The 26,929-nt window shown below is 40.0% G+C and overlaps 1 protein-coding gene across 2 annotated transcripts in view; it reads left to right on the forward strand.

Annotated features, from left to right (window-relative positions):
• PRELID2 (PRELI domain containing 2) overlaps positions 1-26,929 on the forward strand; it is a 119,829-nt gene that overhangs the window by 72,924 nt on the left and 19,976 nt on the right. For both annotated transcript variants that reach the window (XM_040239805.1, XM_040239804.1), the window contains exon 5: positions 7,486-7,591. In XM_040239805.1, the coding sequence (XP_040095739.1) occupies positions 7,486-7,591 (106 nt within the window). The remainder of the gene's footprint in view (positions 1-7,485; positions 7,592-26,929) is intronic.

Genomic DNA, 26,929 nt, shown 5'->3' on the forward strand with positions numbered 1-26,929 from the left:
AAGCACAAAGAACTGGAGTTATGTAGTGTGGGAAAAGGAAAGCTGAGAGGTGACTTAATGAGACTTTGATGAAGGAGTTAAGTCAGAAGTTAGCATGTCCCTATTGCTGAAAATGGTTCATGGTTGCACAGAGCCTGTTAAAGATGACTGTTTATATGAAAATGATGCTTAAGGATTTATTAGTAATATTTTTGTTGATTGCCGAGTAATACATCTTTATTACAGAAAATTAGTAAAAAGAATAAAGTAAATACATAGCACCTATAATTCTAATGCCCAGAGTCTGTTCATATTTTAGCTCTGTCCACTTGTCTGTCTGTTCATATGCTCATCCATCCATCTTGTCTCTCTCTCTTCTCTTTTTTTAAAGAGCTGAAATTAAACCAAAAGTTGTTGTGTAAGCTACTGTGTTTTGTGTTGGAACTTAAATGGAGGCTTACCTAGCATGAGGGATTTAGATTATTTATGTGTATTAAGAAGAATATATCTGATATGCTTTGCCAATGAGTTATTGAGAGAAAATACAGCAGTTCCTTCTATGAAAGTCTTAAAATATAATAGGATAAACTCTCATATCACTGATGGCAAGGGCATGACCCTGCTTTACTGCCCTGTTATTCTATGATATGTGGGTAAGCCTGAGAGTGCTTTTCTGAGCATTTACTTCTCCCAAAAGTGGTGGAAAGAAATATTGGTTAGAATATGATGTAAGTGAGACTTATATTAATCCCTCACCTGCATTTTCCTTGCAGACTGAAGAGTACATTTCTCCCTAGAGTGTAGGACTGCTCAACTTTTCATTTTTAAATATTAAAATCACTAAAATTCTACTCTGACTTAATCTGGAACAAAGACAGGAAAGATTAATGTCACTAGGATATAGTTTTACATGGGAAGATAATTTTAAATAGGCTTAGATCTAAGAGGTGGAAGCTACTTTGCCTAGAATATTTGTGAGATTGGCTAGGATAACTGTGCATGTATGTGAGAGAGAGGAGGAGGGAGAGATGGAGGGCGGGAGGGGGCGAGAAGTGTTCTGAAGGTTTCCTTTTAGTCTGCATCATCTAAATGTGGAGGCTACTGCTATTAGAGATTTAGAGAGATGTAATTAAGGGTTATAGTAACTATTTTTACCCAAATCACAGCTTTTTGGTTTCATAATTTTCTTAATATGTTTCTTAGTGAATGTGCTCATATATACATATACACATACTCCCAAGTATACCTATGGGAGATCTGGCTCCCATTTCCTTTTCTTAGAGATATAAGAAAGTAGGGGCAATATTTATTTAGTATTTATTTGTGTTTATTTATTTGCCTGCCTGGTCTTAGTTGTGACACACGAGATCTTTGATCTTTGTTGCAACATATGGGATCTAGTTCCCTGACCAGGGATTGGGAAGCATGGAATTGTAGCCACTGGACCACCGGGGAAACCCCTGAATAGTTTTGATTGTAAAGAAAGTAAATGTTTATCCATTTAGCAAATACTCATTGAACTCACTGAGTGTAGGCACTGTGCTGAAAATGGAGGATATGGGCTCATCTAAACACATTAAGCAAAGACATCAAGCCTTTTATTTAATGGTGCACATGTAACTATTAATCTGTACCTATTATTTGGTGGCCTCAGATAAATCCTTGTCTTCAATGTAAAGTCTAAACTCCTCAATCTGGGAAGACCATTTGCAATCTGGTCTCCATCTGCCCTGATAGCCTTATCTCCTAGCATCTCCCATGCCTACCTTATACTTTTTTATGGAAAGAATTTGTCAGCCCCTTACTAAGTACTGGGTATTTTCAGATAACTAGCTCTTCAGACATTCTATGCTCCTTCACACCTTTTCTGGATCCTTGTAGTTTTCCTCTGGTGGAACTCTTTGCCTCCATTTGTTGGGTGACACTCACCATCTTGTCTCTCTTTCCCACTAGTCAGTGGGATTCTGGAGGACGGATCTTGTCCTTCCCTGTAGGACTCTTGCATCCAGTAAGGTGCTCAGCGTATTGTAACCACACTGTCAGTGTGTGTTGAACAAATGAATGAATGAGGCAGAGTCTAGTCTCTTGTGGTGATGAACTCCCTCAGCTTTTGTTTATGTGGGAAACCTTAATTTCACCTTTACTTTTGAAGGATAATTTTACCAAATATGATGTCCTTGGTTTTCAGGTTTTTTTTTTTTTTTTCCTTTTTTCCTTTAGCCCTTTGTATCTTTCTCCCTGTAGTCGTTAAGTCGTGTCTGACTCTTGCGACCCCATTGACTGTAGCCTGCCAAGCTCCTCCGTCCATGGGATTCTCTAGGCAAGAATACTGGAGTGGGTTGGCATTTCCTTTACCAGGGAGCCCTTTGAATATATCATCCCAATTTCTTCTGGCCTTCTTAGTTTCTCCTAAGAAATCATTGAAAACTTTATGGGGGCTCCTTTGTTTTATTTTTCTTGCTGCTTTTAAGATTCTCTCTCATTGTCTGTAACTTGATAATTTGGTTATAAAAGTCTTGATGTGAGTCTCTTTAGGATTTATCCTATTTGGAATCATTGAGTTTCCTAAATTTGGATATCCATTTTCTCCCTCAGATTTGGAAAGTTTTCTGTGATTGTTTCTTTAAATAGGCTCTTTGCTCCTTTCTCTCTTTCTTCTCCTTCTGGCACTTCCATAATGTGTACATTGACCACTCAGTGGTGTTCCATAAGTCCACGAGGCTGTCTTCACTTCCTTTTCCCCTCCATTCTCTCTCTTCTGATTTAGTAATTTCAAATGACATATCCTCAAGTTCACTAATTCTTTCTTTTGCTTGATCAAATCTGGTGTTAACTGTGCTAGTGAAGTTTTCAAGTATTTTATTCTTTGTCTTCTGATTCCTGACCTCCTGTCCCCTTTTGTTTCTTTTCTAGTTTCTATCTTTTTTTTGATAGTCTCATTTTGTTCATGCCTCATTTCCTGGTTTCATTTAGTTGTCCACTTCTATTCTCTTTTAGCTTATCAAGCATCTTTAAGATGATTGTTATGAATTTGTCAGGTAATTATAGATTTCTGTTTTTTTTTTTCAGGATTGGTTTCTAGAGATTTATTTTGTTATTTTGGTTGAGCCTATTTCCTTGTTTGTTTACTTTGTGACCTTTTGTTGAGACTTGGGCATTTGAAGAGACAGCCAACTCTCCCAACCCCTGCATAAGTTTGCTTTGCACAGGGGAACACTTTCACTCATCAGCCTGGATAGAGATTTGGGGTGGGGGCCCCTCTCAAGTCTTAGGATGTTTCTTTTTTAGGCTTCTGTGTTTAATTCCCTAGTTAGAAGGTCTGCCCCTGTTTTCAAGAGCTCATATTCTCTTGGTCCCCAGTGTCTGTCTGTGGTACTACATATTCTCCGGTGCTATAAGAAGCCACCTTGCTTTTATTCTTAGCAGCCCCCTGATATCCAGAATATGCTGCTGTTTCCTTCAGCATTCGGAGTCAGGCAAGACAGAAACCAGTTCTTCAGACAGCACACCCATAAAGCCAGAGTGTTAGCCATACATTCCACTCTTTTCTTTTCTCCCAGAGAAGCCAGGAGTTAAGAGTTTTCTCCTGATTGTGTTGCACTGTGCTGGATGCATGGGGCTCTGAGTAGGTCAGTGCAACACATTATTATTCACTCTGATGTGGCTCTGCTTGGCTTTATATTCACATGGGTGCTGTAGTCTTTTCACTGGTCTATGGACTTCTTACAAAGGAAAATTCGCTCATATGTTGTTAAGTTGGGTTCTTGATGAGGAAATGGGGGCCTGGGGTTTACTATTCTGTCATCTTTCTGATATGACTCTCAAGTGTTGTTTAGATCTTTATTTTATGAAATGGAGATAATATTGGTAGAACTTTAAATAGATCAGTGGCATATATAATCTGTCTCACCTTCTTTTTTTATAATTTTTTTTGGCTCTGCTGGGTCTTAGTTGTGGCATGTGGGGTCTTTGATCTTTGTCATGGGATCTTTAGGTGCAGTGTGGGTGATCTAGTTCCCTGTCCAGGGATTGAACCTAGGCCTCCTGCATGGAAGCACAGAATGTTAGCTGCTGGACCTTCAAGGAAGTCCCTCACCTCCTTTTCTAATCAAAGATTAAAGAAGTCATTCTAGGCTTTTTTCCTATTTCTGTCTGTTAGGAATAGTGGCTGTCAGGAGCTGTTCATGTTCCTGTTGTATGTATGTGTTTATTTATTTCTGGCACTGGTTGTAAATGTAATATGCTATAATTATTTCCAATTTATTTGGGGAGGATACTGAGTTAAGAGAATCTAAGTAATCTACTCAAGCTAATAATTGTCTCAGACTTAATTTTTGCAAGACATTTTGTAGCATGGGATGAGGATATGTGTATATATTTACTTCAGTCAGTTCAGTTTAGTCGCTCAGTTGTGTCTGAGTCTTTGTGACCCCATGGACCGCAGCACGCCAGGCCTTTCCTGTCCATCACCAACTCCTGGAGTTCACTCAAACTCATGTCCATTGAGTCGGTGATGCCATCCAACCATCTCATCCTCTGTCGTCCCTTTCTCCTCCCACCTTCAATCTTTCCCAGCATCAGGGTCTTTTCCAATGAGTCAGTTATTTGCATCAGGTGTCCAAAGTATCGGAGTTTCACCTTCAGCATCAGTCATTCCAATGAATATTTAGGACTGATTTCCTTTAGGATGGACTGGTTGGATCTCCTTGCAGTCCAAAGGACTCCTTTTTTTAAAAATTTTTATTTTTACTTTATCTTACTTTACAATACTGTATTGGTTTTGCCATTCATTGACATGAATCCGCCATGGGTGTACATGAGTTCCCAATCCTGAAACCCCCTCCCACCTCCCACCCCATGTCGTCTCTCTGGATCATCCCTGTGCACCAGCCCCAAGCATCCTGTATCCTGCCTCAAACATAGATGGACGATTCGTTTCTTACATGATAGTATACATGTTTCAGTGCCATTCTCCCAAATCATCCCACCCTCTCCCTCTCCCTCAGAGTCCAAAAGTCCGTTCTATACATCTGTGTCTCTTTTGCTGTGTCACATACAGGGTTATCATTACCGTCTTTCTAAATTCCATATATATGTTAGTATACTGTATTGGTGTTTTTCTTTCTGGCTTACTTCACTCTGTATAATCAGCTCCAGTTTCATCCATCTCATTAGAATTGATTCAAATGTATTCTTTCAAGAGTCTTCTCCAACACTACAATTCAGAAGCATCAATTCTTCGGAGTTCAGCTTTCTTTATGGTCCAACTCTCACATCCATACATGACCACTGGAAAAACCATAGCTTTGCCTAGATGGACCTTTGTTGGCAAAGTAATGTCTCTGCTTTTGAATAAGCTGTCTAGGTTAGTTACAACTTTTTTCCCAAGGAGCAAGTATTTTAATTTCATGGCAGCAGTCACCAACTACAGTGATTTTGGAGCCCCCCAAAATAAAGTCTCTCACTATTTCCATTGTTTCCCCATCTATTTGCCATGAAGTGTTGGGACTGGATGCCATGATCTTAGTTTTCTGAATGTTGAGTTCTAAGCCAACTTTTTCACTCTCCTCTTTCACTTTCATCAAGTGGCTCTTTAGTTTTTCTTTGCTTCTGCCATAAGAGTGGTGTTATTTGCATATCTGAGGTTATTGATATTTCTCCAGGCAATCTTGATTCCAGCTTGTGCTTTATCCAGCTCAGCATTTTGCATGATGTACTCTGCATAGAAGTTAAATAAACAGGGCAACAATATACAGCCTTGATGTACTCCTTTCCCAATTTGGAACCAGTCTGTTTTTCCATGTCCTATTCTAACCGTTGCTTCTTGACCTGCATATAGATTTCTCAGGAGGCAGGTCAGGTGGTCTGGTATTCCCATCTCTCTCAGAATTTTCCAAAGTTTATTGTGATCCACACAGTCAAAGGCTTTGGCCTAGTCAATAAAGCAGAGGTAGATGTTTTTCTGGAACTCTTACTTTTTCGATGATCCAACAGATGTTGGCAATTTGATCTCTGGTTCCTCTGCCTTTTCTAAATCCAGATTGAACATCTGGAAGTTCACAATTCATGTACTGTTGAAGCCTGGCTTGGAGAGTTTTGAGCATTACTTTGTTAGCATGTGAGATGAGTCCAATTGTGTGATAGTTTGAGCATTCTTTGGCATTACCTTTCTTTGGGATTGGAATGAAAACTGACCTTTTCCAGTCCTGTGGCCACTGCTGAGTTTTCCAAATTTTCTGGCATTTTGAGTGCAGCACTTTCACAGCAGCATCTTTTAGGATTTGAAACAGCTCAACTGGATTTCCATCACCTCCACTAGCTTTGTTCGTAGTGATGCTTCTAAGGCCCACTTGACTTCACATTCCACGATATATTTACTTAGAATCTGTCAAACTTATTGTAGTAGAGATTCTTAAAGCTTTTTGACTGTCCTATCACATTTTAATCATTAAATGATTTGTTCAGTTCAGTTCAGTTCAGTTCAGTAACTCAGTCGTGTCTGACTCTTTGCGACCCCATGAATCGCAGCACGCCAGGTCTCCCTGTCCATCACCAACTCCCGGAGTTCACTCAGACTCACATCCATCGAGTCAGTGATGCCATCCAGCCATCTCATCCTCTGTCGTCCCCTTCTCCTCCTGCCCCCAATCCCTACCAGCATCAGGGTCTTTTCCAATGAGTCAACTCTACACATGAGGTGGCCAAAGTACAGGAGCTTCAGCTTTAGCATCATTCCTTCCAAAGAAATCCCAGGGTTGATCTCCTTCAGGATGGACTGGTTGGATCTCCTTGCAGTCCAAGGGACTCTCAAGAGTCTTCTCCAACACCACAGTTCAAACGCATCAATTCTTCGGCACTCAGCCTTCTTCACAGTCCAACTCTCACATCCATACATGACCACAGGAAAAATCATAGCCTTGACTAGATGGACCTTAGTCGGCAAAGTAATGTCTCTGCTTTTGAATATGCTATCTAGGTTGGTCATAACTTTTCTTCCAAGGAGTAAGCGTCTTTTGATTTGTTAGGTATAAATAGAACTTATGTTTTATATAGGTTTTATAATCAGAATAATGTACCCATTTATTTTCTCTTCTTTCCAGCTTTATTGAGGTACAATTGGCATGTAATATTGTGTAAGTTTAAAATGTATGGTGTAATGATTTGAAATATGTATATATTACAAAATAATCACAATAAGGTTAGTTAACACATCCATTACCTCACATAGTGACAGTTTTTTCTTGTGCCTGGTGAAGACTTTAAAGATATACTTTCTTAGTGATTTGAAATGAATAGTTTTTAATTTGAGTACAATATGTTGCTTATGTTATATAAACTGGAAGTCTCTTTCTAATAAGATCTTTTGTCCTAATAGGCAATTATTGAATTACTATGGATATTATTTTGTGTTGAGTATAAATGGTAATTATGCTGTTGGAAATCCCTGTAATTTAAATATTCAAATATAGAAATGACACCAAGGGTTTATATTTTTGTTTTTTGCAGGACAGAGTTCATTCAGAAAGGCAGGATTTCAATCACAGGGGCTGGTTTTCTCAACTGTGTTTTGGAGTCTTTTGCTAGTACATTTTTAAGACAGGGTGTCCAGAAGGTAAGCTTCCGTTCACTCTTAATCAATATTAATTTTAAGAAATTATGCAGTTTCCCATTGGGTTCTTGAACAAGATTCCTGAACAGACATAACAAGAAAAAATATAGTTAATAAACAAATATATACAAAGATAATTACCCTCACTAATTATTACATGAATCCAAAGCAAAGTGAAACTAAATTTCCATTTGTGTCTCATTAAATTAAAAATATGCCAATGAAGAATATGTAATAATATGGGAATACTTACAGTCTAATGAAGAGAAATAAATCAAAGTGAATAATTATGTTTACAGTATATATAATATGATGACAACTGTTTAGTAAAAAAGACAATAATACCTAATATTTATGGGGTGCTTACCATGTGCTACTCACTAAAAAGAATATTTAATCATTAATTCACTTAATGCTTGCAAATTTTGGAAATAGCTGTTATTCTTGTCTTGATGTTGTGGATGAAGAAGACATACCTCTGGAGCTCCTGATTATATTTTATTATGGTTTTCATGCCCTATACCTGTGTGAGCTTAGGTGTCCATGAATGGTGTTCAGAGGCCACCTTGGAGATCTGTGGTCCTGTGTTACCCTGTTTTAAGTAGAACAATTCTGTTTTTAATTTTCTTGGTTGACTTACAATGTTGTATTCATGTATTTATTTGTATTTTAATTTTTGGCCACACCATGCTGCATGTGGGATCTCGGTTCCCCAGCCGGGGATCGAATCCACACCCCCTGCATTGGAAGGCAAAGTCTTAACCACTGGCCCACCAGGGAAGTCCCGAACTATTCTGTTTTTCACCTGTTCTGTATAGCATTACATCTAAGATTGCTATATCCTGTTTTCTTGCCTAGGAAGGTCCATTTCTCATGCACCTTTACATGCCTACTGCAGGTGTAAATAGTTTAGAATTGCTTTATTATTATTTAGCCCACCAGGCTCCTCTGTCCATGAAATTTTCCAGGCAAGGATATTGGGGTGGGTAGCTATTCCCTCCTCCAGGGAATCTTCCTGACCCAGGGATTGAACCTGGGTCTCCTGCATTGCAAGTGTCTCTGCCATCTGAAGCCCTTATTATATTAAAAATTGTTTAATTGTCATTATTATTATTAATTATGATGATGGACATAATTACTTATTTCCAGGGTTTGCTCAGGTCTGACGCTTGTTACCTAGTTTTGTTTTGGGGGCAGACTTAATGGCTGGTCTACAGATCTATCATTATGACCCCAGAGAATTTCTGGGTAATGAACCTTGTTTTTGTTTTGCAGATCTAGGTTCAGTAATGAACCTGGACCACAGCGTGTTACTCTGAGAGGCTGAGGGTGATGAATGAGTATTTGGTACTGTACTGTACTGCACAGACATACTGTTGAGATTAATGATGTGTTCCTGACCCTGGTGAACACATGGCCAGACTGGCCCTGCCTTTTTAAGCCTGGTCTTGAAGCAGGTAGTTGAGCTTCTGGAAGGGCTGTTGTGATTATTATGACATTATGGCATTTTGGCAGACATTATGGCAGATTTTTCCTGCTATACTGCAAAATAATGCATTTGTAAACAGCTCCATGTTCTGCAAAATTGCTCTCTAAGAATAACAGTGCTGATGAGAAAAATAACATTATTGCCATGTCCCTGGCTGAGTTGGCTTCTTGGACATTGTTTAGATTAGAAGTGGCAGACTTTTTCTGTAAAGTGCATTGTGCTGAGTTGTGTCCAACTCTATGTGACCCTATGCACTGTAGCCTGCCAAGCTCCTCTGGTCATGGAATTTTCCAGGTAAGAAGACTAGAGTGGGTCACCTTTTCCTAATTCATTTCTGTAAAGAGCCAAATAGTCAACATGTTAAGACTTTATGGGCCATGAAGCAACATCAAAATACTGTGTAGGTGCTTTGTAACAAGAGAAATAAATTTGCACATATTTTTAATTGAAAAAATTAAAATATAATGATGGTAATTGAGTATAGTTTTTATAATATAAGTCTATTAAGCATATAATTCTTTAAAAAATGGAACTATTTTTTGGGAGAGATAATATTTGCCTGTTCAGTTCAGTCACTCAGCTGTGTCTGACTCTTTGCAACCCCATGGATTGCAGCATGCCAAGCTTCCCTGTCCAACACCAGCTCCCGGAGCTTACTCAGACTCATGTCTATCGAGACGGTGATGCCATCTAACCGTCGCATCCTCTGTTGTCCCCTTCTCCTCCTGCCTTCAGTCTTTCCCAGCATCAGGGTCTTTTCCAGTGAGTCAGTTCTTCGCTTCAAGTGGCCAAAGTATTGGAGTTTCAGCTTCAGCATCAGTCCTTTCAATGAATATTCAGGACTGATTTCCTGTAGGATTGACTAGTTGGATCTTCTTGCTATCCAAGGAACTCTCAAGAGTCTTCTTCAACACCACAATTCAAAAGCATCAATTCTTCGGAGTTCAGCTTTCTTTATAGTCCAACTCTCACATCTGTACATGACTACTGGAAAACCACAGCTTTAACTAGACGGACCTTTGTAGGCAAAGTAATGTCTCTGCTTTTTAATATGCTGTCTAGGTTTGTCTTAGCTTTTCTTCCAAAGAGCAAGTGTCTTTTAATTTCATAGCTACAATCACCATCTGCAATGATTTTGGAGCCCCCCAAAATAAAGTCTGACACTGTTTCCACTGTTACCGCGTCTATTTCCCATGAAATGATGGGACCAGTTTTTTACTCTGCTCTTTTACTTTCATCAAGGAGCTCTTTAGTTCTTCTTTGCTTTCTGCCATAAGGGTGGTGTCATCTGCATATCTGAGGTTATTGATATTTCTCCCAGCAATATTGATTCCAGTTTGTGTTTTACCCACCCTGGCATTTCGCACAATGTACTCTGCATATATGGAGAAGGAAATGACAACCCACTCTAGTAATCGTGCCTAGAGAATTCCATGGACAGAGGAGCCTGGCAGGCTATAGTCCATGGGGTTGCAAAGAGTCAGGCATGACTGAGCAACTTACTCACTCTGCATATAAGTTAAATAAGCAGGGTGACAATATACAGCCCTGACATACTCCTTTCCCTATTTGGATCCAGTCTGTTTACCTGAGTTGAGGTTAAAAATTAGTGTTCCCTACAGTGAAATCGGTTGCAAATGTTCATTTATAAAAACCATTCTTTCTCTTGTGGACCATGCAAGCACAGGTCATGACTGGATTTGGCCTGTGGGCTATAGTTTGCCAGCCCTTGCTTTAGATAAATAAATACTGTTTGGTTATTCTAACTGGGTCTCAATTTGACCCACCCATCATTCTGAGCCTATTAAAAACCTAATCATACAGTGAGGAGAGTGAAAAGGTTGGCTTAAAACTCAACATTCAGAAAATGAAGATCATGACATCTGGTCCCATCACTTCATGGCAAATAGATGGGGAAAGAGTGACAGACTTTATATTTTTTGGCTCCAAAATCACTGTAGATGGTGACTGCAGCCATGAATTTAAAAGATGCTTGCTCCTTGGAAGAAAAGCTAAGACCAACTTAGACAGCATATTAAAAAGCAGAGACATTACTTTGCCAGCAAAGTTCCATATAGTCAAAGCTATGGTTTTTCCAGTAGTCATGTACAGATGTGAGAGTTGGACCATAAAGAAAGCTGAGCTCCGAAGAATTGATGCTTTTGAATTGTTGTTCTGAAGAAGACTCTTGAGAGTCCCTTGGACAGCAAGGAAATCCAACCAGTCAATCCTACAGGAAATCAGTCCTGAATATTCATGGAAGGACTGATGCTGAAGGTGAAACTCCAATACCTTGGCCACCTGATGCAAAGAACTGACTGATTGGAAAAGACCCTGATGCTGGGAAAAATTGAAGGCAGGAGGAGAAGGGGACAACAGAGGATGTGATGGTTGGATGGCATCACCAACTTGATGGACATGAATTTGAGCAAGCTTCAGGAGTTGGTGATGGACTGGGAAGCCTGGCATGCTGCAGTCCATGGGGTCCCAAAGAGTCAGACATAACTGAGCAACTAAACTGACTGATACAGTGATTGCATATATTGTAATCCTGTGAGACACATAAAGTAGACATTATTATCCCCACTCTATTGATGAGAATTATCTTGAATTAGCGTGTAGGTGGCTGCTTGCCCATGTTCCTTACTTTTGCATATATACATTTATATGTATATATATATATATACATTCGGAGAAGGCAATGGCACCCCACTCCAGTACTCTTGCCTGGAAAATCCAATGGACGGAGGAGCCTGGTGGGCTGCAGTCCGTGGGGTCGCTAAGAGTTCTCAAGGCAAGAATACTGAAGTGGCTTGCCATTCCCTTGTCCAGTGGACCACATTCTGTCAGGCCTCTCCACCATGACCTGCCCATCTTGGGTTGCCCCGTAGGCATGGCTTGGTTTCACTGAGTTAGACAAGGCTGTGGTCCTAGTGTGATAAGATTGACTAGTTTTCTGTGACTATGGTTTCAGTGTGTACCTCTGATGCCCTCTTGCAACACTTACCATCTTACTTGGGTTTCTCTTACCTTGGCGTGGGGTATCTCTTCATGGCTGCTCCAACAACGCACAGCCGCTGCTCCTTACCTTGGACGAGGGGTATCTCCTTACCGCCACCATTCCTGACCTTCAACGTGAGGGAATGGCAAGCCACTTCAGTATTCTTGGCCTTGAGAACCCCATGAACAGTATGAAAAGGCAAAATGATACGATACTGAAAGAGGAACTCCCCAGGTCATTAGGTGCCCAATATGCTACTGGAGATCAGTGGAGAAATAACTCCAGAAAGAATGAAGGAATGGAGCCAAAGCAAAAACAATACCCAGTTGTGGGTGTGACTGGTGATAGAAGCAAGATCTGATGCTGTAAAGAGCAATATTGCATAGGAACCTGGAATGTCAGGTCCATGAATCAAGGCAAATTGGAAGTGGTCAAACAAGAGATGGCAAGAGTGAACGTTGACATTCTAGGAATCAGCGAACTAAAATGGACTGGAATGGGTGAATTTAACTCAGATGACCATTATATCTACTACTGCGGGCAGGAATCCCTCAGAAGAAATGGAGTAGCCATCATGGTCAACAAAAGAGTCCGAAAGGCAGTACTTGGATGCAATCTCAAAAACGACAGAATGATCTCTGTTCATCTCCAAGGCAAACCATTCAATATACAGTTATCCAAGTCTATGCCCCAACAAGTAACGCTGAAGAAACTTAAGTTGAACAGTTCTATGAAGACCTACAAGACCTTTTAGAACTAACACCCAAAAAAGATGTCCTTTTCATTATAGGGGACTGGAATGCAAAAGTAGGAAGTCAAGAAACACCTGGAGTAACAGGCAAATTTGGCCTTGGAATGTGGAATGAAGCAGGGCAAAGACTAATAGAGTTTTGCCAAGAAACTGCACTGGTTATAGCAAACACCCTCTTCCAACAACATAAGAGAAGACTCTACACATGGACATCACCAGATGGTCAACACCAAAATCAGATTGATTATATTCTTTGCAGTCAAAGATGGAGAAGCTCTATACAGTCAACAAAAACAAGACCGGGAGCTGACTGTGGATCAGATCATGAACTCCTTATTGCCAAATTCAGACTTAAATTGAAGAAAGTAGGGAAAACCGCTAGACCATTCAGGTGTGACCTAAATCAAATCCCTTATGATTATACAGTGGAAGTAAGAAATAGATTTAAGGGCCTAGATCTGATAGATAGAGTGCCTGATGAACTATGGACGGAGGTTCGTGACATTGTACAGGAGACAGGGATCAAGACCATCCCCATGGAAAAGAAATGCAAAAAAGCAAAATGGCTGTCTGGGGAGGCCTTACAAATAGCTGTGAAAAGAAGAGAGGTGAAAAGCAAAGGAGAAAAGGAAAGATATAAGTATCTGAATGCAGAGTTCCCAAGAATAGCAAGAAGAGATAAGAAAGCCTTCTTCAGCAATCAATGCAAAGAAATAGAGGAAAAGAACAGAATGGGAAAGACTAGAGATCTCTTCAAGAAAATTAGAAATACCAAGGGAACATTTCATGCAAAGATGGGCTTGATAAAGGACAGAAATGGTATGGACCTAACAGAAACAGAAGATATTAAGAAGAGGTGGCAAGAATACACAGAAGAACTGTACAAAAAGATCTTCACAACCCAGATAATCATGATGATGTGATCACTAATCTAGAGCCAGACATCTTGGAATGTGAAGTCAAGTGGGCCTTAGAAAACATCACTAGGAACAAAGCTAGTGGAGGTGATGGAATTCCAGTTGAGCTGTTTCAAATCCTGAAAGATGATGCTATGAAAGTACTGCACTCAATATGTCAGCAAATTTGGAAAACTCAGCAGTGGCCACAGGACTGGAAAAGGTCAGTTTTCATTCCAATTTCAAAGAAAGGCAATGCCAAAGAATGCTCAAACTACCGCACAATTGCACTCATCTCACATGCTAGTAAAGTAATGCTCAAAATTCTCCGATCCAGACTTCAGCAATACGTGAACCGTGAACTCCCTGATGTTCAAGCTGGTTTTAGAAAAGGCAGAGGAACCAGAGATCAAATTGCCAACATCTGCTGGCTCATGGAAAAAGCAAGAGGGTTCCAGAAAAACATCTATTTTGGCTTTATTGACTATGCCAAAGCCTTTGACTATGTGTATCACAATAAACCGTGGAAAATTCTGAAAGAGATGGGAATACCAGACCACCTGACCTGCCTCTTGAGAAATCTGTATGCAGGTCAGGAAGCAACAGTTAGAACTGGACATGGAACAACAGACTGGTTCTAAATAGGAAAAGGAGTACGTCAAGTCTGTATATTGTCAGCCTGCTTATTTAACTTCTATGCAGAGTACATCATGAGAAACGCTGGACTGGAAGAAACACAAGCTGGAATCAAGATTGCCAGGAGAAATATCAATCACCTCAGATATGCAGATGACACTACCCTTATGGCAGAAAGTGAAGAGGAACTAAAAAGCCTCTTGATGAAAGTGAAAGAGGAGAGTGAAAAAGTTGGCTTAAAGCTCAACATTCAGAAAACGAAGATCATGGCATCTGGTCCCATCGCTTCATGGGAAATAGATGGGGAAAGAGTGGAAACAGTGTCAGACTTTATTTTTTTGGGCTCCAGAATCACTGCAGATGGTGACTGCAGCCATTAAATTAAAAGATGCTTACTCTTTGGAAGAAAAGTTATGACCAACCTAGATAGCATATTCAAAAGCAGAGACATTACTTTGCCGACTAAGGTCCGTCTAGTCAAGGCTATGGTTTTTCCTCTGGTCATGTATGGATGTAAGAGTTGGACTGTGAAGAAGGCTGAGCGTTGAAGAATTGATACATTTGAATTGTGGTGTTGGAGAAGACTCTTGAGAGTCCCTTGGACTGCAAGGAGATCCAACCAGTCCATCCTGAAGATCAACCCTGGGATTTCTTTCAAAGGAATGATGCTAAAGCTGAAGCTCCTATACTTCGGACACCTCATGCGTAGAGTTGACTCATTGGAAAAGACTCTCATGCTGGGAAGGATTGAGGGCAGGAGGAAAAGGGGACGAGAGAGGATGAGATGGCTGGATGGCATCACTGACTCAATGGACATGAGTCTGAGTGAACTCCGGGAGATGTTGATGAACAGGGAGGCCTGGAGTGCTGTGATTCATGGGGTCGCAAAGAGTCGGACACGACTGAGTGACTGAACTGAACTGAATTTTCCCTTAATAGCTTTATTCCTGAGGCTGTTTTGTCGTGGTGTTTGCAAATTGGTTGTATGGACTCCCTGTTGGACCCTAGCTTGTTGGAAATCCCCTGCCTCGGTGGTGAAGGGTCTTTTTCAATTTGGATTCACAGAGCCAATAACAAAACTGATGCTGAGACTGAAACAGCACAAACTCTTTGATGGCCAGAGAATGGAGAAGCAGGAAGTTAGTTCACAAATCAACTTCTGGGAGTGGAGGATGATCAAAGCAAGATTTTTAAAGGCAGGGTTTATGGTAGAGGGAGCATATGCATTGGTTTTTCGGGAAAGGGTGAGTTTCTTTCTGCAACTGGGGTGTCACTTCTTTTTCTTCCTTCTGTGGTCTGGTAATTCCTGTCGTGGCACTAGGAGGTGTATCGTTGAGCATGCTAATGTTACCACGAGCATATCATGAGGCTCGGGGTCTACTGGAGGGCTGGTCTTCTGCCATCTTGGGTTTGGCTGATTCTAACCAATTCTGTTGGCCTCTTCTTTTTCTGTTCTGGTGGTTTCCTGTAAGACAAAGATAGCATTTATCTTTCTTCAAGGAAGAGGGTGGGTTAGAGCTTGAGGCTAACAGACATGGTAACAATGGTGAAGGTGGGATTTTTTTTTTTTCCTCCAGAAAGAGAAAAACTAGGTGCTCATGAAGTATATATCTCTGTGTATATAAATTAAAACCTAATACTAGATATGCACCCCCAAGGTGAAGTCTCTTTTTTTTTTTTCTTTCTGCCTCTGGGCACTTGTTTGATTGCTTTTCTCTCTTCCCTTCACCACCTTGAGATCTGCAATTGGGGGGTGCCTTTCTGACACAAATGCTGCTGTGAACAAAGGCAAGTGAATATTTGTTCAAATCTCTGCTTTCAGTTCTTTGCCAGAGTGTATGGTAATTCTGGGTTTAATTTGTCAAGAAACTGCTTGAAAGTTTCTTTTTGAGATAGCAGTCTATCTTTTTTTTTTTTTAATTAGTTTATTTAAAAGTTTTGTTTCTTTTAACTATTTATTTATTTTTATTTTTTTATTTTACTTTACAGTACTGTATTGGTTTTGCCATACATCTTTATCCATGACAGCAGTAGCCTGCACCATGACTGTGTGTTTTTCTCAGGAAAGTGAGTGCTCTTTATGCTACACTCTTGGCCGATGACGCTAGCAAGCATGCCATGGAGGTACCTTCTTCATTCTGGAGGGTGCTCACCTGTCTCTTGGCTCTGCCATTGTTTCTGTCTCTTCGCCCTGATTTCAAGTTCTGGTGGAGAATTTTGGCCCAAGATGGCCCACAGAGGATGGGCCGGAAGTGTTGGAAAAGTGCCATGGACAGGCAGTATGCTGCGTGCCAAATACATATGCCTCCAGGGAAGCAAGCACACTCGAAACACTAAGGAAACAGGAAGATCTGAAGGAAAATAGGGGTTGGTGGAAATCTGGGACACTTCTAAGTCTTCATACACATTTCTGCTGCCTAGGGGAATGGCCAGCAACTGTGACACAGGGCTGGAAGTAACCCAGGCCAGTCAAGTTCCACCTCAGGAATCCTCAGAGCAGGAAGCAGAGATAAGGGTATTCCCTGGGGCAGGCATGGCTCGGCAGGTGATCCTCAGCCCTGAGAAGGCATCCCTCCGCCAGTTTTGCTCAGTCTTCATTCTCTTGTCAGCCCCAACTAATCCTTTTCAGGCACTTTTTTCCTAGTTGTCCCTCAGTTCATGAAATGTTACTACCACAGGTATCCTAATGATCTGTGTGTGTACTGTATTATATCTTTGCTAGATACTTAATAAGTGTAAGATATTTTTTATTCACTCCCATGAACAAATTATTTCAGTATTGTCCCCACTGAAAAAGCATACTTTGTACTGCAATGAGTATAACTACCTTTTGTAGTTTTTGCCTCCATCTCTCCAAATCAAAACAAAGCAATCACCAGTTCTCCCTGACTCCCACCCCCCCCCAAACGCCCCCACCCCACAAACCCCTCCAATTCCAAACAAAAAACAAAGGGACTTTTCAGTGAACTCCCACGTGGTTCTTGTAAATCCCACTCTTTCCTGGGAGAAGTGCAGGAGATAATACAGGAGGTGACAGTCTTGTCATGCACGTTTTCTTTCTTAGTCCAGTTGTCTGTGTACTTTAGGGTGATTCAAAGGCTGTGAAATGCAGAGCCTTCATTATGCACCCATACAGAGGTGGGTTTTTTTTTTTTTTAAGTTTGTGAAATACATTTTCACTGCGTGATAAAATAATTAGTTATTTTAGCCACTCTCCTGGCAAGGCCCCATTATTGGTTCCATCATTATTCTTATTGTGTTGATCGGGAGGCTGAAGCAGAGAGAGGTAGAATTCAAAAGCCTGTGAAATATTTGCCAGTGAAACAATGTGGGCAACTCAAACAATTTGTGCGTCGTTTTGAAGAAGGTCTGGACTATGCATGCTACAGCTGAAGAGATCTGAATATGTGGCTTCCTCAGGGTGTGAGCTTATTTGAGCCTTACAAAATCCATTTCAGTAGTGGAAGATAATTCTCTGAGACCACAGATCTGGTATACTGTATACACTGGTGCGTATATATATATTTTGTTTTATGTACGGATACGTACACAATCTATATATACACGCACACTGTACACTGTCCACTATGTGGGTGTGGTTAGTCACTCAGTCCTGTCCGACTCTCTGCAGCCCCATGGACTGTAGCCCACCAAGCTTCTCTGTCCAGGGAATTTTCCAGGCAAGAATACTGGAGCGGGTTGCCATTTCCTACTCCAGGGGATCTTCCCAACCCAGGAATTGAACTTGCATCTCTTTTGTCTCCTGCATTGGCAGACGGATTCTTTACCTCTTGTGCCACCTGGGAAGCCTGTTGGGTACTATATATATGTGTTTATGTGTATATATATATATATATATATATATACACACACACACACACACATATATACAGATACAAACCACACACACATATGTGTGTGTGGTGTGTGTATGTATATATGTATATAGTATAGTATGCTGCTGCTAAGTCGCTTCAGTCGTGTCCGACTCTGTGTGACTCCATAGACGGCAGCCCACCAGGCTCCCCCGTCCCTGGGATTCTCCAGGCAAAAACACTGGAGTGGGTTGCCATTTCCTTCTCCAGAAGGAAATGTATGCAGTCCAGATGGGCATTTGAAAAGTCATTTCAATGATTTGTATGTACAGTTAAGGTCTCTTTGGTACCTATTGGAAATAGATGATTGGTGAGGGTCAGCTGCACCCTCACAGTTGTGCTACCAGCTTATAAAAAAGTTCTGTAATACATGTAGACCCTTTGTTAATCATTTACAAGTAGGCTCAAAGTAACTTTACCTGTTCTGTAAGTTTTATTACATCTCTGTCCTTCTGAGTGCTTCGTTCCCTGAAAACGGAGCTGATGATATTCCTAAGGCAAGATTCAGCTGTTTGACAGATAACATCAGGTAGCCAGAATCTTTAACCCAGTGTCTGAGTACAGGGCCATTTAGACATAAACTGTGGGTGCCATCCCTAAGGTTGGCTGGTGAAGGCCTTGCTAAATAGTCTCAAATCCTCATTGCAACGTTGAGTGTCTCTCTAGAGTTTTGAGCTAATCCCCACATCTCAAGTTCTATTAATTGAGTTAATGAAGTCCGTTTCTAACATCCATCATGCTAGTTAGTAAGCCACTAATGTTAACAGTGAAAATTCTCAGATGTAACATTTCTTTTGCTAATTATCAAAGCCTCTGGTGTTTTCAGATAAAGGTAACTGAGGTTTCTGTAGAGTGAGATTGCTGATTAGAAGACTCTTAGCCAACGCCTGGAGGGTGAGGCCTGAGATAGGGCAACTTACTACCTGGTGTGTAACTTGAATAACACATGCACCATAATATTATGCTGCACATGCCGAAATATTTTGAAGCAAATTATAGACATCCTAATAATCGTGTTCCGGATGCCAACTCCTGAACTAAAAACCTACTATGTTCTGCCTTTAGAAAGATTATTTGGTGTGAAACACGGTTTTGTGTGTATGTAACAAATGTTAAGCTTTAGAGAATTGCCCCTTAGTAAATGGTTTTCTTATTTCTCAGATGTCACATTTGACATCTTGGATGTTCAATTTTCTCACCTCTAAAATGGAGTGATAATAGTCCTACATGGGGTTATTTCAAGGTTTGAGTGCATATATATGAAACATACCTGCCACATAGAAAAACTTAAATAATTACTAGCATTAAGAGAAATTTTGTGATAAGAAGTATAGTTTTATAAGTAAATAGCCTTTTACATGTTTTTTAGAATTTTATGTATGTGTTTTTGGCTGCACTGCATGTTCATTTTGGGCATGGGCTTTCTCAAGTTGCAGTGAGTGGAGGCTACTGTTTGTTGCAATTCAAGGGCTTCTCATTGCAGTGGCATCTTTTGTTGAGGAGCCTGAGCTGTAGGGCCTGCATGGCTCGATAGTTACAGCTCTCGGGTTCTAGAGCATGAGCTGAGTTGTGGCGCACCGACTTAGTTGCTTCACAGCATGTGAAACCTTCCCAGACTAGGGATCGAACCCATGTCCCCTGCATTGGCAAGTAGACTCCTATCCACTGTACCACTAGGAAAATCCTTAAAATATTTATCCAAACAAAAATTTTAGATAGCAGCAGTATGGGTAAGGTTTTGTTTCTTTAAATACTATTTTGCAATCATTTTTTTGGTATGTAAATTTATTTATTTTTTATGGTAAACTCCCAGGAAAGTTTTTCATTGTGTGTGTCTTCATTTGAGTTTTTAAAATTTTTCTTTTATAATGGAATATAGTTGATTTACAGTGTTGTGTTAGTTTCAAGTATACAGCAAAGTGATTCAGTTACTCATTGCAAGGCTGTGATTTCTCTTCTTCAAATTCTTTTCCCTTTTATGTTATTACAAAATATTGAATAGAGTTCCCTGTGCTATTCAGTTGGTCCTTGTTGGTTATCTATTTTATTTTATTTATTTTTAATTAATTTAATTGGAGAATAATTACTTTACAATATTGTGATGGTTTTTGCCATACATCAACATGAATCAGCCTCAGGTATACACGTGCCCCACCTGCCCTGAACCCCTGCTACCATCTTTCTCCCCATCCTATCCTTCTGGGTTGTCACAGAGCACCAGCTTTGAGTTCCCTGGTTCATGTATCAAACTTGCACTGGTCATTGTTTTACATTTGGTAATGCACATATTTCAGTGATATTAAAATTCATAATTATATTTCTCAGTGTATCTACATTTAACTTTTGATATGGATCCTTCCATGTGTCTTTGTGTATATTTACATATGTATGTATACGTGTTTCTTTGAAAAACAAAATTGAGATCATTCTGACCTTGGAGATACTGTGAACATTTCTCTATATCATGACACATTTTCCATATTCTGTGAAAACATGATTTTTGATGCTTTCATAATATGTCACTGGCATAATAGCCCTTATTGTTGGTTTCTGTTTTTTTCAGTGTTGTTAATAATATTGTAATGAATCCATAAATGTAAATGCTTATATTTATTTCGGATCACTTTCTATGCTCACGAGTGTGCACAGCTTAAAGACTTTTGATGTATATCACCAATTTGCTTCCAGAAGAACTCTGCCTATTTTTAGCTTCCACTATGAGCTGGCTCTGGGTATTATCAGTTTTCTTTCTGTATGACTGGAATGAAGGATAGCTTCTTAGAAGTTCCATTTGTTAGTAGGAAAGCAGGGCTAATTGGTCCACCCTCATAGGATTGTTGTGAAGAAGAAATGAAATTGTTAGTTCCAGTCTTTTAATTTTTACTCTAAAGACAGTGAGAGTTAATGCTTCTGTCACTAACTAGTTGTGTGACCTCAGTTCTCCTCCAAGGTTTGAATTGTGTCTTTGGGCGAGTTGCCCTGAACTGCTCAATTCCTATCCACACATGCATGGTAGTCACAATCCTAAAAAAGAATGACCATTTCCAAACCCAATAATGATTCCAAGATAGAAGAGAGCAAATAAAACTGTCATTCTAAAGTATAAACTAACAAATAAAACATAAGAACCCTAGTGTAATGTTCTGCTGACTATATGGGAGACATGTATTTCCTACTTGGTTATATGAATTCTTTTAAGATTCTTTGCATTATTGGAATCACTTGAAGAACTGATGAAATATATTCTGACCATCTTATTTCCCAGCTTTCAATTTAAATCTGTTGATAATACTTTTTAATCCCACTCTTGAGTGCTCAGATAGATTGATTTACTTGATATTTATTCATTAGATGGTGTGAGAATATTGCCAGGATTCTGATTTTTAACAACTTATTTCTAGATCAGTTAAATAATGGTAACTGCACTCTCCTTGTATACCCCCTCCCCACCAACTCCTCTCAGCCTGCTCTTACCTTTGGTGTTTTAGTTCCATGAAATGTAACCTTCTCAGTGAAAACATCTTAGTGAAAATGAGTATTCTGTCAGTGATGCAGTTTTTGTTCCTTCTCTGGAGTTTAAATCCATGCCTCTACCTTGACTGTGAGACTAAGGAATTCAGAAATCCCTCCATGGCTCATTTAAATTCACTGGGGTTGTAATAGACTACTCAGTGGTAAAGCTTTTGGGAATCCCTTGAATCAGCCAGCCGGAATTCTGGGGTTTTACTGTCTGTGAAACTAAATGAAACCTGGGAAGTTAAGCTCTTTGCTGAAATGATAGAAAGTGGGTTCCTGAGCTCAGGATGCTTCACTGTGTCATTATTTGCATAGTGATTGGAAGTCATGTCTCTGCACAGTGCAGTATGGAGCCCAGGGGCCAGGAATCAGGAACCTGGGCTCCAGCCCTGCCTTGACTGCTCTTTCTTGGCCACGGTGCTTGGACTAGTTCCTCTGAACTTCACTATTATATATATGTGTATATATATATATTTATCTATCTATCTATCTATATATATATATTTTTTGTAAAATCAGAGATTAGACTAGAAGGTTGTTTTCAGTTCTGACATTGTATGGTTTTTTGTTTGTTTGTTTGTTTTGAGCCCTCCCTCCTTTTCCCTGGTCTCCCTGGTAGTTCAGATGGTAAAGAATCGACCTGCAATGCAAGAGACCTGGGTTTGATCCCCAGGTCAGGAACATCCCTTGGAGAAAGGAATGGCAACCCACTCCAGTATTCTTGCCTGGATAATTTCATGGACAGACCATGGGGTCACAGAGAGTTGGACATGACTGAGTGCCTAACAGTTTCACACTTCCTTTCCCCCCCAGTGTGTAAATACCAAGAATTTAAAATTTGTCTGACAAATAGTCCTGAAGTCTGCATGAAAATTCAGGAGTTGAAGCCAAGTAGAGACCCAAGAACATCAGAGATGATTCATGCAATGAGAGTTGAGGGTTGAAGTGACAGCAATAAAATATTTAAAGATAAAACACTTAATTTTTTTTTTACCATTTTTATTTATTGATTTTATTTTTGGCTGTGCTGGGTCTTCGTTGCTGCACAGGCTTTTCTGTAGTTGTGAGCAGGGGCTACTGGTGTGTGGGCAGTCATCGAGTGGCTTCTCTTGTTGCTGAGCACAGGCTCTAAGGTACACAGGCTTCAGTATGTGGCATGTGGGCTCAGTAGTTGCAGCTCTAGAGCTCTAGAGCACAGACTTAATTGTTGGAGTGCACAGACTCAGTTCTGCAGCATGTGGGGTCTTCTTGGACCAGGGATCGAACCTGTGTCTCCTGTGTGACAGGCAGGTTCTTATACCACTGAGCCACCAGGGAAGGCCTAAAAATAAGGCACTTTTTAGAAATACTAATTGGCAAGAGAGGGTGGTAAGCTTGTGGTAGGGATGTTGGAATGTCATTTTATAATCTTATTCATGTGAGCTAAATGCACTGCATATTATAAATATTTATCTTTTTAAGAATATTTATTTATTTGGTTGTGTCAGGTCTTAGTTGCAGCATGTAAGATGTTTGTTGTGTCTGTCATGTGGGATCTTTTGTTGCAGGGCATGGACTCTTTAGTTGTGGCACACTTGCTCAGTAGTTGCAGTGCTTGGGTTTAATTGCTGTACAGCATGTGGGATCTTAGTTCCCTATCCAGGGATCAAACTCATGTCCCCTGCATTGCAAGGCAGTTTCTTAAACTGCTGGCCCCCCAGGAAAGTCCCCTTGTATCTCTCTTTGAGTATTGGTATCCAGGGATAGATATCCTGGTTTGTGTTCAGTCCATGCCTCTATAAACACAGACTTTTCTGGAAAATTTGGAGAAAGCCAGATACAATAATAATACTAGTAACTGTAATTAGTTGAGTGTTCATCAGGAGGCAGGTCCTACCCTGTCTTATGAAACATTGAGTTCTCCCAATAATCCCCTAAGAGAGAGGTGTTGTTATTGCCAGTTATCCAGTTTACAGATGAAGGAACAGAGGCACATGGAGATTAAATTACATGCACAGTGTCATCAGCCAGTATCCAGAGCTTGGTACACACCTGACTCTGAACTAGAAACTTAAACCTTAAACTGTGCACTATGGCACTTGTTTTTCTGTTGCTCTTTTATGCTCACACCCAACCAGAATCTTTGGAGATTTTGAAGTCTTGCTCTCCTCACTGTTCTGGTTGGAATTTCCAACCAATCTATTACTTTTCTGAGTCTGTTCTCAGACTCTGTTGTGGTGAGTTCAGAGACAGTGAGAAAATAGGAATTGGTGGCCACTGTCAATCTCTACATACATTGTGTACACCTAAGATAGGGGCAGAATTGAAAACTGAAACAGCTCTGACCGGGCTGTGTTGAAATACCGAAAACTAGGGGCTGCCCCCACAGAATGTGTGGACTGAGTGCATTTTAGTGGCAGATCTTTGGTGGATCAAGTCTGTTGTAGAATTGGGATTGGATTCAGCTAGATTCTTGGTGCTAAAGTAAGCCTCTCTGACCAACAAGGCCAGGAAAAGGTCACTCAGGCATCTCAGATCAGGGGTTAATACAGAATTCTCTGTAGAGCAACTTGAATTGCAAAGATAAGTTAATTTCTTGAAGGTACATCTAATAGTGAAACTTTTTTTGTGCTTAGGTCCTGGAGTGTGATAATTAAATGCCCCTTGAGTGCTCCAATGTGTCCAGCTGTTCGTCTTGATCATTCTCTATCCCCCTGTTGGTGGTCATTTCTTATTTTATCTCACTCTGCAGTAGAATGTCATCTCTTGCTGATGGCTCCCTGTGGTGTGCCCACCCTTTGTGGGCCTGGGGACATTAGGCAGAACCCGAGGTAGATGTTGGGGGACAGGCTGGGGTGTCTGCCTGTTAAGGAGAAAAGGAACCTTGTATCTCAGAAACCCAGGTTTGTTGTGGTGATATTTCTTTCAGTTGCCTTGGCATTGCATTTGCTGCTTGGGATTTGCTGCCTTATTCTTTGTCTAGCTTTCTTTCTTAGATTCTAGCTAAACAGCTTTTCTCTGAATTTTCTTGGTAAAGAAAAATGGTGGGCTTTTGAGAGTTAATTAACTCCTTTCATGTTGACACCCGATTTAAGAAATTTAAAAGACTATAATTAAAATTTCTCTTGATCACTCGCCTTTGGTGAGGATGTAGCTTTTATTACTTTTAAGACATGAATGTTTGTGAAAGCCTACTAGTTTTTATACTCTCTGCACTTCTTGATATGTTTGAAATATTTCATAATTTAAAAAACTGCTGCACTCCCTCCAGAAGACTTTTTCAGTTTTTAAACAAAATTTTAAAAAACATTTTATGTAAAATGTTTTGAGTAAGTATTACCTGTGCATAAATGTTTTAAACCATATTTCCAGCAGAGGCATTTATGTTCTTTTGCCCTGGCTTTCTTTGAAAGCAGCAGCATACCTTATATTGACCAGCTGTGTGACCTTAGGCACACCACTTCATTTTCTGGGTCTCATTTTTGTCATCTGTAAAATGAGGATAATGTAGGAACCTACTTCATATAGTACTTGTGAAAGGTGAATGAGTTATGTACATAAAATGCTTAGGAGAGGACTTGGAATACAGTAGATGATCAGTTGTTACTACTATTTAAAAAGAAAAATGCAAGGATTTTATAGGCAAAAACTGAAATTTTCATTATGACATGATAGACAAATGTTAAGTGGTTACGATGAGCCTGTTTTTGCTCAACTCAACCTGTGTTTAAATGTCTGTGCCCTCCCTTATAGGGTGGATACGAATTTAACCTCTAGGTAAAGTATCAAAGTAGTACTTAACCTTGTGAGTAGGAGAATTAAGGGAAATAGCATAAACAGGTGCTCAAAATACCTTCCCACACAATAAATACTCCATAAATGATAACTGTTATCTTTCCATTATAACCCAAATTGGCATATTTCCTTCCAGTCTTTTATGTGCAGATTTCAAGCACTCATAATTATAGTATAAGTACAATTTTATGTCTTGCTTTTTTTCAAGTACTATTTTATCACAAATGCATTTCACAGTAACTACACAAACTTTGAAGCCATCATTTTTTAATATATATTTTGCTTATAGCAATTTTAATATATCCTCTGACCTTTAACAGAAACATTTCTTTTCAATGAATTCTGGAGTATTACATTTCATGGTCTCATAACATAGCCTCATTGGAAAATATAACTCATTCTTTATATCTTATAGGCTGATTTATTTACTTTATTTTTGGCTACTCTGAGTCTTTGTTACTTTGCTTGGGCTTTCTCTAGTTGCGGCGAGCGGTGGGTATTTTCCAGTTGCAGTGCGCAGGCTTCTCATCGAGGTGGCTTCTCTGGTGAAGCACGGGCTCTGGGTTGCCAGGGCTTCAGTAGTTGCAGTGCACTGCTTAGAGCTCTCAGTGAAGCCATCATTTTAACGACTGTATTCAGTTCAGTTCAGTTGCTCAGTCGTGTCCTATTCTTTGTGACCCCATGGACTGCAGCACACCAGGCCTCCCTGTCCATCACCAACTCCCGGAGTTTATTCAAACTCATATCCATTGAGTCATCCAACCAATGGATGGTTGATGCCATCCAACCATCTCATCCTCTGTCGTCTCCTTCTCCTCCCACCTTCAATCTTTCCCAGCATCAAGGTCTTTTCAGATAGTATTGAAGTGTCAGCTTCAGCATCAGTCCTTCCAATGAATATTCAGGACTGATTCCCTTTAGGATGGACTGGTTGGATCTCCTTGCAGTCCAAGGGACTCTCAAGAGTCTTCTCCAATGCTACAGTTCAAAAGCATCAGTTCATCGGCACTCAGCTTTCTTTATAGTCCAGCTCTCACATCCATACATGACTACTGGAAAAACCATAGCTTTGACTAGATGGACCTTTGTTGGCAAAGTAATGTCACTGCTTTTGAATATGCTATCTAGGTTGGTCATAACTTTTCTTCCAAGGAGTAAGATATTTTTAAATTCATGGCTACAGTCACCATCTGCAGTGATTTTGGAGCCCCCCAAAATAACTGCATAATATTTCATTAAGTAGTTGTATAACAATTGATTTCACCATTTCTTTGGTGTTGAGCACTAAAGTTCTTTCTGTGTCCTACCATTGTAAACAAGGCCATGTGAAACATCTTTATACACAGAGTCCTTCCTATTTTATATCATTACCTTAGAAAAATTCCCTAAATGTTACTGGTATG

The sequence above is a fragment of the Oryx dammah genome, unplaced genomic scaffold (assembly GCF_014754425.2).
Source record: "Oryx dammah isolate SB20612 unplaced genomic scaffold, SCBI_Odam_1.1 HiC_scaffold_5, whole genome shotgun sequence".
Classification (NCBI taxonomy): Eukaryota; Metazoa; Chordata; class Mammalia; order Artiodactyla; family Bovidae; genus Oryx; species Oryx dammah.